The 14,846-nt window shown below is 42.5% G+C and overlaps 1 protein-coding gene across 21 annotated transcripts in view; it reads left to right on the top strand.

The window, feature by feature from the left end:
• Positions 1-14,846, top strand: part of KMT2C (lysine methyltransferase 2C) — a 253,773-nt gene that overhangs the window by 198,323 nt on the left and 40,604 nt on the right. For 16 of the 21 annotated variants that reach the window (XM_061415258.1, XM_061415254.1, XM_061415267.1 and 13 more), the window contains 10 exons: positions 2,029-2,133; positions 2,454-2,501; positions 3,496-3,633; positions 3,807-3,839; positions 3,940-4,089; positions 8,903-9,035; positions 9,259-9,473; positions 11,069-11,142; positions 12,218-12,400; positions 12,784-14,673. In XM_061415258.1, the coding sequence (XP_061271242.1) occupies positions 2,029-2,133; positions 2,454-2,501; positions 3,496-3,633; positions 3,807-3,839; positions 3,940-4,089; positions 8,903-9,035; positions 9,259-9,473; positions 11,069-11,142; positions 12,218-12,400; positions 12,784-14,673 (2,969 nt within the window). The remainder of the gene's footprint in view (positions 1-2,028; positions 2,134-2,453; positions 2,502-3,495; positions 3,634-3,806; positions 3,840-3,939; positions 4,090-8,902; positions 9,036-9,258; positions 9,474-11,068; positions 11,143-12,217; positions 12,401-12,783; positions 14,674-14,846) is intronic. The other 5 variants (XM_061415274.1, XM_061415275.1, XM_061415261.1 and 2 more) reach the window with 3 other exon arrangements.

The raw sequence follows: 14,846 nt of genomic DNA, 5'->3' as shown, positions 1-14,846 counted from the left end.
GGTTTAGTGACTAAGCCAAAATATAGAGGACTAGAATAACACACATGTCAAAATCTGTACAGTTGAACCACTCTTTTGCCTTTATGATGGGGAGTTGAAAACTAATAGCTTTCTTTTTCAAAAAAAGTTATTCAATATTTTCCATTATGTCAGTTTTAATAATTTGTTAATAAGATATGAAATATCATCGGGTAGAGGAGAACTTTTAAAACACAGTCTTTTAAAAAACACTGACTGTTACTTGTTTAATAGAATTCCATTGGTTTAAGTGTCTTTGTTTGTGTTTTATTTATGCTTTGTGACTTGTGGGATCTTAGTTCCCTGACTGGGGATTGAGCCCACGACCCCTGCAGTGGAAGTGTGGGGTCTCAACTGCTGGACTGCGAGGGGAAACCCTCCACTGATTTAAAATCAAATAAATGTTACCCTGAAACAGTTACCCCATTTTTTTGTTTTTTCTTTCAAGGATACTGTTGTCTAGAGAATATAGTATTGAAATAATTTTATTTCTTAAAAACTTTACAAATATTTGGGCATACAAAATATACTTTGGATTTCAGTTTGAAAAATTGTATTTTTATGTACGTGTGCATTCTGTCTGATATGTTTAAAGGGACAAGACTATGTTTTATAGAAATACTTGGTCTAGAGTCTGGAGTATTTTATGTCATCTTCTTTTTTTTTCTTAAGTAAAAACAGTCAAAAACGGATTCAAAAATTCTGATATTCCTTAAGTGACTAATAAAGTCACTAAAGGTAGCCTAAATATTCTCCTACTTGATTAGGCCTGAAACCCTGTCGCTCTCCCTGGCTCTTGATTGTCTCACGTTCCACATCTCACACACCCACAAGTTTGTCTCTGCCTTCAGATGCCATCCCACACCAGCGGCTGCCTACCTCAGCCTCCGTCCGCTGCGTGCAGGCGGGCACCGCCTCTCACCGGGACCATGGCCGCTCCTGCTCCCTGGTCCAGCTCGTCTCCCAACACGCCTTACCCTCCTCCACCCTGGTCCATTCTGCACCTGGCAGCCAGTGTGTTCCCTTTAAGACATCAGTCAAAAAAAAAAAAAAAAAAAAAGACGTCAGTCACACCCTCTTCTAGCAACCTTCCAGCAGATTCCCGTTTTACAGATGCCCCTGGAACAACAAGGGTTTGAACTGCGAGGGTCCACTTAGATGCGGGGTTTTTTCTCATATGTACAGCAGTCCTGGGGTCTCTGGCGGGCTGAATCTGCAGATGTGGAAATGAGGCTAGAGGGGCGAGTGTAGGTCAGATGTGGGCTTTTGAGTACGTGGAGGATTGGTGGCCCCTGCCATGTTGTTGTTAATCCTTTTCCCCTCATTGTTTATTTTTATAGCACTTACACTGGTTTCATTTTGTTCACTCTCCGCTGCCTCTGAAAGAGGAAGCTCTGGCGCGTCTGCACTGTGTGTTCGTCCCTTCTCTCTCCTAGTGGCTGGACCAGTGCCTGTTAGCTTGCTGCATAGACATAATTCTGTGGATGCTCAGGTTCCTTCTTGAGTAAATGAGTGAATTAATGAGTGTTAAGAGTAAAGCTGGAAGTAGGCATTTTACTCGATGGTATTTGCTTTATACTTTACAAGGAACTTTAAGCAGTAGGTTTGTCTTTAATATTTACCTTCTATTGTGTTTTCTAGATGTCATTTTTAGAGGTGCCTTTTTCTAAATGGTTTTCTTTTTTCTTTTTTTTTTTTTTTTTGCTTTGTTACAGCATTCTATTTCACTTTTACTGCCTGTGGGTTTTTATTTTAAGATTTATTTCATTGTTAATATACAGTAGTCACAAAAACAAAAGTCTTAATTTTTAATGTTTTCTTATTCAAATGTTGAAGTGCCTTTTCTATGAAAAATTCCTTACTTTAGAAATAATAATCTTTTTATGATTCTGGCACTTACCTCAGTATCTACTATATTCTCAATATTTGGTAAATGGTTGAATGAATGAGTTTTAGAATTTAATGTCTAGGAAAATGGTGACACTTTGAAAATATACTTACTATACTTAGGTGCTGCTGATGACCCCTTAGCTGACATTTCTGAAGTCTTAAACACAGATGATGACATTCTTGGAATAATTTCAGATGACCTTGCTAAATCAGTTGATCATTCAGGTACATTTGCCCAGTGTCTATTTTATGATGTGAGTTGAGAGGTGTGTGTGTGTGTGTGTGTGTGTGAAACAGGCGTAGTCATTGAAATGGAAAAAGTTTTTTCTTTCTTTGGCATCGTCAAACTCATCATTTTATTTGATCTGCCTTGACTTTCCTGCTTTAAGAGGGGAAATAGCACATTCGTAATTTCTGTTGTCTTTTTAATTGCATCAGAGCTGAGACTTTTTGCCTTATGTACCTCTTTTCTTCTTTTGTGTGAGCCGACCCCCTCTTCCCGCTCCTGTGGTAATCATCCATTGTATTTGGTTTGGGTCTTGTAGGTCTTGATTTATGCACTTTCCAGGTTGAGAGCTCACCTTGTGCATTTGGTAAGAAACAGCGGTGGGTGGTGGCTGACTAGAAGTAGTTTGTCTTATTTTTTTAGTAGTGATTTCAGCCGAAACAGCCTGTGGGTGCATGTGTACTTGTTACAGTGCTCCTTTGTCACTAATCCAGCTTTGTTCTCTCTGTGTGTGCACTAAAGCGTGGTACACCTGTACTGTGCTCTGGGTGACTTTCTCTGTAGTGTTCTTTCTTTTTCTTTTTTTTTAATGAATGGTTTTATTCTTGTTAGAAAGTAATCTGTACTATTACGCAAACATTATATTGATAGTTCCTAGGATAAGCTCAAATAAGAGATGAATTTTCACTTGTTGATAGTAATATTGAGGAAGTGTGATAAAATAGACAATAAACCACTTTTAAATGTTACTCTTGCTTAAAAACCAATTTTTGTAAGATACAGCATGTTAAGAACATAATCTGTATCTTGTTTTTGACTACAGAATATTTCAGAAATAAGATCTGTAGTTGGAATTGTTCACCAGAGGATGATTTTTACTAAGCATTAAGAGTTTTGAGCTTTCCATTAGTTAGCGTGAAACTGGATTGTTTTACAACCTGCATATGATAGTTGACCCAGTTGCATTTGAAACCACAGTTTTCTAAGTGTGAGTTAAAAGTATATTGAACATTATATATTGACTCTTCTTAGAGACCCCTAACTTAATAATATGGTGCTTTTTTGTGTGTAGAAATTAGCAATTTAGAACTAGAAGTGTTCTCTTGTTTCTGAGGAAATGTACTTCCCTTGATTAAACCATAACTTTTTAAGCAGAACCTAAGTTTACAAATGCATTGTGCCTAATTTTTACTTACTGACCCCCTGAATTGGTTTAAAAATCTAGATTAATTCAGAATTACAGGCTTTCCATTGCGTTGTTTTAATCCTGTTGTTGTGTGTTAATGCAGGTAAATTGTGTTAACGCATTTTGTGTGAGTGTCCAGAATCCACTTTCTAATATACATACCTTGCTCCTCTAGCTGGAATAGACGTTGGTTCGGGTGCTGATGACCCTTCGTCTCTGCCTCAACCAAGTGTGGGTCATAGTTCACGGCCTCTAAGTGAAGAGCAGCTCGATGGCATCCTCAGCCCTGAACTTGACAAGATGGTCACAGACGGTAAAGCATTTGCCCTCCATCTGAGCTTTCTAAAGACGCGCAGAAATGTAATAGGATCTTCAAAGATGTGTGCATGCCACTTAACTTCTATTCTGATCGTTCTGTGACAAATACTATATTGCATCCAGATATTGACAAGGCAGTTTTTAATATTTCCATCTCTTTTATCCTAGGAGCAATTCTCAGCAAGTTGTATAAAATTCCAGGTATTTGTGTTCTGATTCTCTTGTTGATGGAAATAGCACTCCCTGCACTCTGGCTCTCGTAGTCTCTTAACCGTGCTGCCATTGTCCTTGTGTCTCCTAGAGCTTGGGGGCAAGGACGTGGAGGACTTGTTTACCGCGGTGCTCAGTCCTGCGGCTGCGCCGCCGCCCCCCATACCGCAGCCGCCAGCGCCCCCTGCGCCCCAGCTGCTGCCCGTGCACGGCCAGGGTACGTCGCCTCTAGACAAGTGTCGTAAGTACGGCCCTGCCGCGTGTGCCCCCTCGCGTTGCCCCTCGGCCACCACGCACGCAGACATGACAAGAGAGGGTCCTCTTTTGCAGTGACGGGGTAGGACCAGCCTCTGAGTTCCTCTCAGTCACACCCCCGCCTCCCTGCCTTTCCCTGGAACGCGGCGGCTCATTCTGTGGTCAGAATTCTTTTGCCCACTTCACTGGCAGTGCCCCTGTTAACGGTGCCCGCCTCCTTCCCTGCCCCCAGTCCTTGGTCCCGCGTCACCTTTCCTCAGTCGTTCCCGCAGAAATGTTCCAAGAACTGCTCGGCCCTCACCAGCTGCCTTGGACTCATCCATGTGGTCTGAGCCTCAGTCACTCCCTCTGTGGCCAGCAAGTCTCCACTCCCACACTCCCCCTGGGCTTTCCATTCATAGCATGTGGTGCAAATATAAACGCCCCTTTGGGGCATTACGGGTCTCCCTGTAGACGGTGAGCTCCTTGAAGGCTAGAGTCACAGCTGCCCTTGCTGTATACCTGCCACAGAACATGGCCTCAGTAAATTCCGCAGAGTAAATCGGTGCCCTTTCTACCACTGTCGGCCGAAATGCCTACTTCTGTGGAAATTGCCTGTTTTGTTTAACACACTTTCTTCTACCTGTTTGTAACTAGCTGCAGAACAAATTTCAGGCTTTCCTTTCTCCCTCTTTCTGAAGAGCTGAAATCTGATAGGCTAGGATCAGAATTTTGTGGGCGTAGGTAAGGAGATACTGCTTCAGACCGTGTTCTTGATAGTATTGGGTCCTCTCTCTCTCCTGTTGTCGCTGCCTTGTGACTCTGAACTGAATGATCTATGATGATGCTTCTATGAGCTCATACACTGTGTAAGTGCTAAGAAGTGCAGATGATTTAATGTTACCTTGGCCACCAATTTTGTGTGTACACGAACATTTCTATAATGCACATAATTGAAATGTTTTAGTTTCTACCAGTTTAGTCCTAAACATCAGTTTACCATGATGTTTGCTAGATCAAATGTGATTTACATTTGGATGAAACAGATTCATAAGCACTTCTTGACATAATTGTTCCCATACGCTTTCTTAATGATTAAAAACTCTTCCATGTTTCTCTTCACAGCATATAAAAATAAAAGCAACTGTCTCCAAGTTTTTTGAAACTAGAAGTATGTAAAAAATCAAATCAGTTAAAGATGTATTCCTTTATAAAAAGGTTTTATGATCATTGTTTAAATCATTTCAATGTGCAGTCTCATGTTTAATAAGATACTGAGGATTAGGAAGGTTGATGTTTACTTGGAGGGGAGGTGGGTTTTGGCTAGGTGCTTACGTGTAACTCAGAGATGACTAAGGCTGACTAGCCACCAGAGTTTATAATTGTAGTATTGTAGACTTTTAGGTAGACAACTAATTTCTGTTATTGTTGATGTGGTTCAGTCACTCAATTTGTGTCTCTTTGCAACCCAGACTTCCTTGCAACCCAGACTTCCTTCCTTGTAGCATGCCGGACTTCCTTGTCCTTCACTATCTCCTAGAGTTTGCTCAAACTCATGTCCATTACAGTGAGCATAATTCAAGCAGAGCTATAAGAGTCTCTGAGATTTCAGTATTTGTGTTTGAAAGAATAATAACTTAAGGATAAAATAGCGTCAGATCACATGCAGGGAGACATGTGCCTGTTTAGGAATGGCAGCTCTGCTGCTTCCCAGAGCAAAGGAGGAGAGGTAAAAGGGACAGTGTTTAAGGAGGCCAAATTAGAAAGTACGACATTGGGACTAGATTTTGTCTGGACAGCTAGGCGTTGGCAGTTGGCCTTTTTTCCTCCAGCCTTTGGAGACCTCACATCAGTGAAATGATCTGATGAGTCACATGTTTTGGCAAAGTAGCTCTGGTGTTAATATTGGAAGTGGATTTGGGATGGGAAGAGTTGTATATTAATGAGTTTATTTCAGTTGGGACTGAATGAAAAATTGGGTTCCATGTGAATATATCTGCAGTAGTAACTGAGAGGAGGAATTGGATTTGATAGACAGCAGTGTTAGCATAAGTAGGATTGTGCTACCAATTGGGTGTACGATGTGAGGTGAGAGGAAAGAGACTGGACTGGACCGTATATATGTCAGGCTGGCCCAGAAGATAATCAGTCATGCCGTAAACTTGAAACATGGAGCGAAGAAGAGAGACAGAATGTGTGTGCGTTGTAGACGGGAGAGGTGGAGATGTAATGAGCTTAGTTTTAGGCCGTTTTTACTTTGTTAGAAATGAGCATATACATTGTTCTGACTTACAGGCATTTGCGTTGTTCGGAGCTGTAGATAAAGGCTTAGGACTTGTCTGTGTAGTGATCAGAAGGGTGAGATTTCTTAAAAGGATATACTTCAGTAGAATGTAGCATCTTGAACTCTTTTTAAGTGAATGTAATAAATTATATGGTTCACAGCTGGTTCATATTTATATATAATTGCATGCTCCTTTTCTTTCCCTCTTTTGAGGGTTGGATGAAAGTGAAAACAGGTGGAGACCCTGAGTGCGAGGTAGGGTCTTAGCGGTGATGCTCGTGACACAGTCTGTAAGGCCAAGTAGAGTAAAAGGTGGTGTGCTGTTTCATTGAATCAGACAAGGCTGTTGTGATCCTTAGCGGAGCAGCCTGGTAGGAGCGGAGAGGGCAGAGCGTGGTGTGCTGGCAGTTACACAGGTCAGAAAGCAAAGAAGGGAAATTTCAGGAAGACTGAGAGAGTACTTGAAATCACTTTAAGTGGAGGTTACATGAAGTAATTTTTCAATCAGTTCTTATCCACGCTTTGAAAAAGATACTAGTATGACCAGGTAATGGTAAACTTGAGAGGTGTGGGGTAGCGGGTGGAGACCACGTCCTAATTAAAATCATAATAAAGGAAAAATGCTTTGCATTTATTTATGTGTACAGCAACAACAGGCTGTTTAATTTCTCTGGGTCTTTTTTCTTTTTTGCATAAATGGAGCTACACATGATAACCCATTCCACGGAGTTGGTGTGAGGACCAGCGAGTTAATTAACACGTGTAAAGCCTTTTAGTACAGGGCCAAGCTAAATAGGTAATAGCTGCTGTTGTTACATAACCTTCCAGTACGGTTGTGTTGCGGGCACAGTCGTCAGTGCTGGTAGAGTGCCACAGGACTGCTCACATTCTCAGGGCCAGGAAGGGAGCTCTGGTTTAGCCTAATTACATGAAAGACACTTGATATTTTTCAGTGAAATACATTGCTTAGTGGAACCTCCTTTTCTCTTAAGATGAAAATAGAGGTGGTAGCATTCTACTTGGAATGAATGCAGAAATCTTGCTCCTTAATCTAATCCTTGGAGTGAATTTAGGTGTCCTCAGACACTTGGCTGTTGTGGAGTCGCGAACCAGTGGGCCCAGCCCTGCCGTTCTGCAGGAGGGGCCCTAACCTGATGTCGGGTTATTTCCAGGACCAGTGCCCTTGAGACAGAGCCTGAAAATCTGTGGACATTCAGCCCCAGCGTCCTCAGACAGGAACTTGAGATGTAATGGAGGATCTGGTTTAGCTGACCGGACATTCTGTGGTGCAGAGCGTGTTGTGGGCAAGGCACTTCTGGTTATTTTTCTTTCTAACCATTTGGCAAATGAGCAGGTTAGGAGTGCTCTGTCACTGTGCCAGGGGTGCCAAGTAGTAGCGAACCTCATGACTGATTTTTATTTGCACAACTAACTGGTGATGCAGGTGTGGATCTCCAGTGTTGTTCTGAGTGTTAAAATTATCAGTAGAGGCCATGTATTTATTACTTGAAAGTGTGTCTCTAAGTTGGAGGGGTTTTTTTTCCCCCTCTTCCAGTTTTATTGAGAGATAATTGGCATACAGCTCTCTATAGTTTCAAGTATATAGCATAACAGTTTACCTTACATCATGAAATGATTACCAGTGTAAACTTATGGAAGGGATTTTTGAAGATACACCCAAAAAAGGTGTTTTTTGTGTGTGCCCTTTTTTTTTTTTTTGGCTGGAAAATTGCTTGGCTAAGGACAGTTGACTGACTACCAAATAGTTTAGGAGAACAGACGATCACAATAAGGGTTGGAGTTCTGTGTTTGTGCAGAGTTTGGGGAAACACAGGGTGGTCTCATTATGGTTTACCTCATGTCTCTGAGGGAAAGACGTGAAGGTGATGGAATGTGAGTTAAAGCGGACTTGGTGCCTGCAACTCCAAGTAGTGCAAATTCCATATTTTTAACAGTGATCATCTAGTTTATAATGGTAGGTGCAATACTGCGTGTTCCCAACTATTTTAGAGAAAAAGTGCCAATTTAAGAATAATAGGTGGGGTTTTTATTTGTATATGAATATCTGTTCATAAATTTTGAGTGAAGAAGAAGATTTGATAAAACCTAGCTATCATTTCTTGAGATTGATTTTTTTTCTTAGAGCTCATATGTGCTGCATACTTACTGCATGGGAGGCACTGTGCTAAAAACTGCACATACAGTATGCCGGTTACATACATTACAGAATACCTTCGTTTTATTAAAGTGGTGATTGATTCTGCTTCTTACAAGTAGCAGAATGAAGATTCAAGCCTAGGGCATCAGACTCCAAAACACATGCTACTCCCGTCATACCATGATGAAGTCAACAGAATTATAGAGAAATACAGAGAAATATTTCAGAATTTTATAGCCAAAAGTCACTCTTTAAGCAATATTTTACAGTATAATATTGGGGGAAAATTCTATTTTTGAGTAGTATTACAGATTTTTATTTAGAAATATTTCTGTTACTTTTAAATTATTTTTGAGTAATATGCTTTCTTCTTTGAAGATGTCTTTTCACGGATGCCACTCATGAACGGCCTCATTGGACCCAGTCCTCACCTCCCACACAATTCTTTACCTCCCGGAAGTGGACTGGGAACTTTCTCTGCTGTAGCGCAATCCCCCTATGCTGATGCCAGGTATTTAAAAGCCTTGACTTTATATGGAAACATGAATCATTTCTGTTATATAGGTGTTTATCAGTCTGACTTACTGTGACCAGTGTTAGTGTCTTAAAATCATGGTGATCTTTGCTAAAACCCATCAAACATTGTAGGTATGGGTTTAATGAAAGTGTACTTGACCATAGTACTTAGAAAGCTATTCTGTGTTTATGAAGTAAAGTTGTTTATCATTTGGCAGGGATAAAAATCCAGCGTTTAATCCAATGGCTGGTGATCCTCCCAACTCATGGACATCATCGGCTCCCCCTGTGGAGGGAGAGAATGACACGATGTCAAACGCCCAGAGGAGCACTCTCAAGTGGGAGAAAGAGGAGGCCCTGGGTGGGATGGCAACAGTAGCTCCAGTCCTCTACACGAACATCAATTTCCCCAACCTGAAGGGAGAGTACCCGGGTAAGCCATGGGTGTGTCACTGCTTTCCGTTCGACTGGCTTTCCCACACGTGTGCTGAGAGGCTCTGGGTTTTTGCTTCCCTACACGAGAGGGCCCAGTATCATCATCAGTTCTGACCTAGCGTGACTCTGTGCAACGTGAAGATTCCCTAGGTACCTAGAGGCATCTTGCATTTTCTTCGTGCTAAGCCCTGTACCCATTTGCTGTTTCCTCAGAGTTAATTTCAGTTAATGAAATGGTTCTGGCTCTGAGCAGTCTTCTTAAATACGTGGAAGTCGGTACTGTGTTACATGCATAGTTGTAAAAAAAAATTCCTAGAACAGAAACTTACTACCTATTCAGAAGTATTAAGGTAGGCTAAATTAGACCCAGTTCTAAGTATTATTCACATGGAAACTAACTCATTATTTCCCCCCAACTGTCCAACCTGTTTGAAAAAAGCAGATGGTGGGGTATTACCATTTTTTGAACATTCTTATTAACTGGAGGATGAAACATTTGGATTAACGAAATGTCACTGACAGAATATTTGTAAGCAAATGCTGATTTATTATCTTGAGTTAATGTTGCAAGACAAATCAGGATTTGAAAAGGACGTTTAAGCTTTGTCTTGAAATAGTTTCCCAGCTGTCAACATAACGGCACTTTTAAATTACTGGAAGGGCACCTAGAAGTGGATGTTCTTACGGACGATCCCTGTCTTTTATGTGCTTTTTTGGTTTGGACGCCTTGTAGTACTTTATTCATCGTGTATAGAAATAAATGCTACTGAATCTAACAGAAATCAGTGGTTTAATGCTAATAAATCAATGGTTTAATGTTAAGGCAACATACACATTCTTCAAGTTATTTTTTTTTAATCACACTTCTTTTTGCTGCTTAGAAAGTTCTGTTAAGTCACTTAAAACGTCAGTGTAAATTGTCCTTAGATTGACGGTATAGGTTTTCTTTTTTAAAGATAATTTTCTTTAATAGATGTACCATGCGATTCTAGAACTCAGGAAATATCATGTTACGCCTGTTGGCCTCTCAGCTGATTGCCTTTGTCACTGGGTTTGTTGAAGCTCTCTCTCTAAATATGGACAGGACCGTTTGTACATGTGCTGCTGACTGTTGATCGCACCCAAACTTCAGTTTCGGTCCTGTCCCGACACAGGTTGAAATCACTGCTTTGTCCGTCTGTGTGTGAGCAGTACTGATGCTTATTTTTAGTACTGGTTACTTTCTCTGGGTCAGCGTGATAGACTGGTCTCACGTATAGATGTTTTCCAAACTTTGAGCTTTGTTCTGGTAGCATCTTACGTAGTTGAGGGAATTTATTACATTTGGCTTAACTTTATCTTGGCTGCTTAACTTTGATGTAAAAACTTCGGCTCTGCAGGTGAGATTGTTAGTGAGGCAGCATTGCATTCAGAGTTACGTTTGGCTTATTGTGTACCAGGAACTCAGTAGTGTACAGAGAACTAAATATAGGAGTATTCACTTAAGAAAATATGGACAAGACAGATTTAACCATTTGTCGTTTACCAACCGTTTTATAAGACACGTCGTTATTGTGGCTCTGTAAGTGTGTATGCTGTGTGCTTTTGTTGCAGACTGGACGACTAGAGTGAAGCAAATTGCCAAGTTGTGGAGAAAAGCAAGCTCACAGGAGAGAGCACCATACGTGGTATTTACAAAGCTGCTGTGTGTTATATCCTTAAACACAATACCTGAACCTTACTCTCATTGTCTTAGTTTAATAAAAAAAATTTTCCATTGCAGAAGAAACCTATGTTTTTGAATACTTGTACAACTAATAACCAGCTTTGTTTTATAGTGATTTCCTCACTCATGATGTCTTAATATAGAGGGTGACATTTTCAGAAGCTGGTGAACAGAACCAGCATGTTGAAGATTGGTCACTTATTCTGAGAGCATGGTTAATTCATTTCGTTTTTAAATTGTTTTATCTCTTCAAAAAAGTACTAAATTTTGCAACTGCATTAATGTGCCTTAGTTATTTCCACAGTAAGCCCTTTTTATATCAAGTTTAGTAGAGAATCTTTGTGTATCTTAAAAGAGACATATCTGGACACTTTGAAGGAGTTTTTGAAATATGGACTTTGCAGGAGTTATCAGGGTGTTTTATAAGATTCATCATTCAGATGGTGAATTATTTTCTCCCAAAGTGCCAAGTTAAGATTGTCAACTGGATCCAAATCTTTGCTTTCATTTTAAAGCATTTTAAATCTGCATTATTGTTGTGAAAAACACGCAGCTACTTTGTGCTCTGGGCTTCAGCAGACGTATTGCCAGTGATGCTGACTGCTTGGAGAAAGCAAACCATTGCTGTTTTGGGGGGATGTGTTGATTCTTTGTTTTGTTTTCCCTTGACTGGCAGAGGTAATGGCAGGGTATTTTTAATGTTTCTCAGTGGTGGGTTTTTTATTTATTTTTGAAAGTTAAGCTTCAAATTCCTGATTCTGGATTTGGAGAATTGATTTGGTATTCTTTTCTGTAAATGGAGAGGCGTGTTAATCTTTGTATATTTGAGGAGTTTGTTACCAGAATTAGAATGGAAACATGCTTTATAAAAGGGGGAGTTAGGGTAGCTTCTGATATGTAAAAGGCTGTAAGTTCTCAAGGATAATATTTCAACTATTTAACCTGACATTTTCTTGCTTTGGTATGATAAAGTTTGTCATAGTTTTTCTAATTTTAACATATACTGGGAGATAATCATCTTCTCCTTTTTTTCAAAGCAAAAAGCCAGAGATAACAGAGCTGCTTTACGCATTAATAAAGTACAGATGTCAAATGATTCCATGAAAAGGCAGCAACAGCAAGACAGCATTGATCCCAGCTCTCGCATCGATTCGGATCTTTTTAAAGATCCACTAAAGCAAAGAGAATCGGAACATGAACAGGAATGGAAGTTCAGACAGGTGTCTGTCTTTTGGGTTTATTTTTAAGAATTAACTTTTTAAATTGGTTTTTTTGGTTTTTGAGAAAAGAGCTATTTATGTCATCATTTCAGATACAGTTCTTTCTAGAATATAAAAATCTGATTAAAAATAGGCTTTCCTTTTTTCAGTAAAATACATTTATGTTGATTTTGGGAAGTTATAGTAAATATTACAAACAATATACTTCTGTGGACATTATGTATGCTCTGGTGAATAACTGTCTCACCTCTTTAGGAATTTATAATTTAATACGGAACAATCTGGAAACTGATGAGAACAGACACATTTTCTGTTGCCCCCACCTCACCCCACAGGGAGCTTTATTATTCCTTAAACATAGGCTTGTTTTCTTGTTTCAACAGCAAATGCGTCAGAAAAGCAAGCAGCAGGCTAAGATCGAAGCCACGCAGAAGCTGGAGCAGGTGAAGAGCGAGCAGCAACAGCAGCAGCAGCAGCAGCAGCAGCAGCAGCAGCTGGGCTCTCAGCCTGCGATGGGTCAGTCCGGCTCAGACACGCCCAGTAGTGGGATCCAGAGCCCTCTGACCCCGCAGGCCGGGAATGGAAGTCTGTCTCCTGCCCAGTCATTCCACAAGGACCTGTTTCCAAAGCCGCTGCCCAGCACCCCCACCGCCACCCCGTCAGATGATGTGTTTGTGAAGCCTCAGGCTCCCCCGCCTCCCCCCGCGCCCTCACACCTGTCGGTGCAGGAGAGTCTGTCTCAGGCTCAGCCTTCTCAGCCCCCGTCCCCACAGGTGTTTGCCCCTGGATCATGCAACTCCCGACCACCGTCTCCAATGGACCCTTACGCGAAAATGGTGGGTACCCCACGACCACCTCCCGGGGGCCACAGCTTTCCCAGAAGAAACGCTGCACTGGCGGAGAGCTGTGGGCCACTGCCGTCGGGCTCCAGGCCGCCTCAGATGGGCGAGGCCGCAGCCAACCGGCCATCGCCGGTCCGAGAGGCGTGCGCCACCACTGTGGCGAGCAGTGACCCCTACGTAAAGCCTCCAGACACCCCTCGGCCTGTGCTGACAGAGCCATTTCCCAAGCCCCTCAGCTTGCCCCGGTCTCCTGCCCTTTCTGAGCAGACCTCACAAGGCCCTCTCACCCCTGGCACCAGTGACCACTTCCCCAAACCATCTCCTCGGGCAGATGCATTTCAGAGACAGCGGATCCCTGACCCGTATGCTCGGCCCTTGTTGACACCTGCTCCTCTCGACGGTGGTCCCGGCCCTTTTAAAGCTCCGATGCAGCCCGCTCCTCCCTCCCAGGACCCTTACGGGCCAGTGTCCCAGGCACCAAGGCGATTGTCCATCGACCCTTATGAAAGGCCCACGTTGACACCACGACCTGTAGACAGCTTTTCTCATAACCAGTCCAGTGATCCCTACAGCCAGCCTCCCCTCACCCCACACCCGGCAATGAATGAGTCTTTCTCCCATCCCTCGAGGGCTTTTTCCCAGCCTGGACTCATATCAAGGCCAACATCTCAGGACCCATATTCCCAGCCTCCAGGAACTCCACGGCCTGTTGTAGATTCCTATTCCCAGCCCCCAGGAACATCTCGCTCCAACCCAGACCCTTATTCTCAACCTCCTGGAACTCCCCGGCCCACCACGATGGATCCGTATAGTCAGCAGCCGCCAACCGCACGGCCGTCTGCACAAGCAGACTTGTTTGCTCCATCTGCAGCCAGTCAGAGGCATTCTGACCCATATGCTCATCCTCCTGGAACCCCAAGACCTGGAATGTCTGTTCCTTACTCGCAAACACCAGCAGCACCACGGCCAAGGATTTCAGAGGGTTTTACTAGGTCCTTGACAAGACCGGCCCTCATGCCAAACCAGGATCCTTTCCTGCAAGCACATAATCGAGGAGCAGCCTTACCTGGCCCTCTGGTGAGGCCACCTGATGCTTGTTCCCAGACTCCCAGGCCACCTGGTCCTGGTCTTTCCGATGCTTTTAGCCGCGTGTCCCCATCTGCTCCCCGTGACCCCTACGATCAGCCTCCCATGACTCCGAGACCACAGCCTGACGCTTTTGGAACAAGTCAGGTTGCCCGTGATGTTGCTGATCAGCCACGGCCTGGGTCTGAGGGGAGCTTTGGGGCACCTTCCAACGCGCCCATGACTCCGCAAGGCCAGCAGTTCTCCAGCGTCTCCCAGCTTCCCGGACCCGTACCCACCTCAGGGGTCACCGACACGCAGAGCACTGTTAACATGTCCCAGGCTGATACAGAGAAATTGAGACAGGTAAACAGCTTGAATCTTCTTAGTTGTCTTAAATGTATTATTTGAGAAAGCTGTTTTATCGAGTAACTTATATATAGATGTTAAAGCAGATCTTTTCAGTATAATTTGTCATACTGGCAGAGAAGAAAAGTGAAATTGGTAGAATCAACACCAGTGAATTGGACTTACTGTTT

Source organism: Bos javanicus, chromosome 4 (assembly GCF_032452875.1).
Source record: "Bos javanicus breed banteng chromosome 4, ARS-OSU_banteng_1.0, whole genome shotgun sequence".
Classification (NCBI taxonomy): Eukaryota; Metazoa; Chordata; class Mammalia; order Artiodactyla; family Bovidae; genus Bos; species Bos javanicus.
The sequence above is the reverse complement of the archived record's forward strand: the minus strand, read 5'-3'. Positions and strand labels throughout refer to the sequence as shown.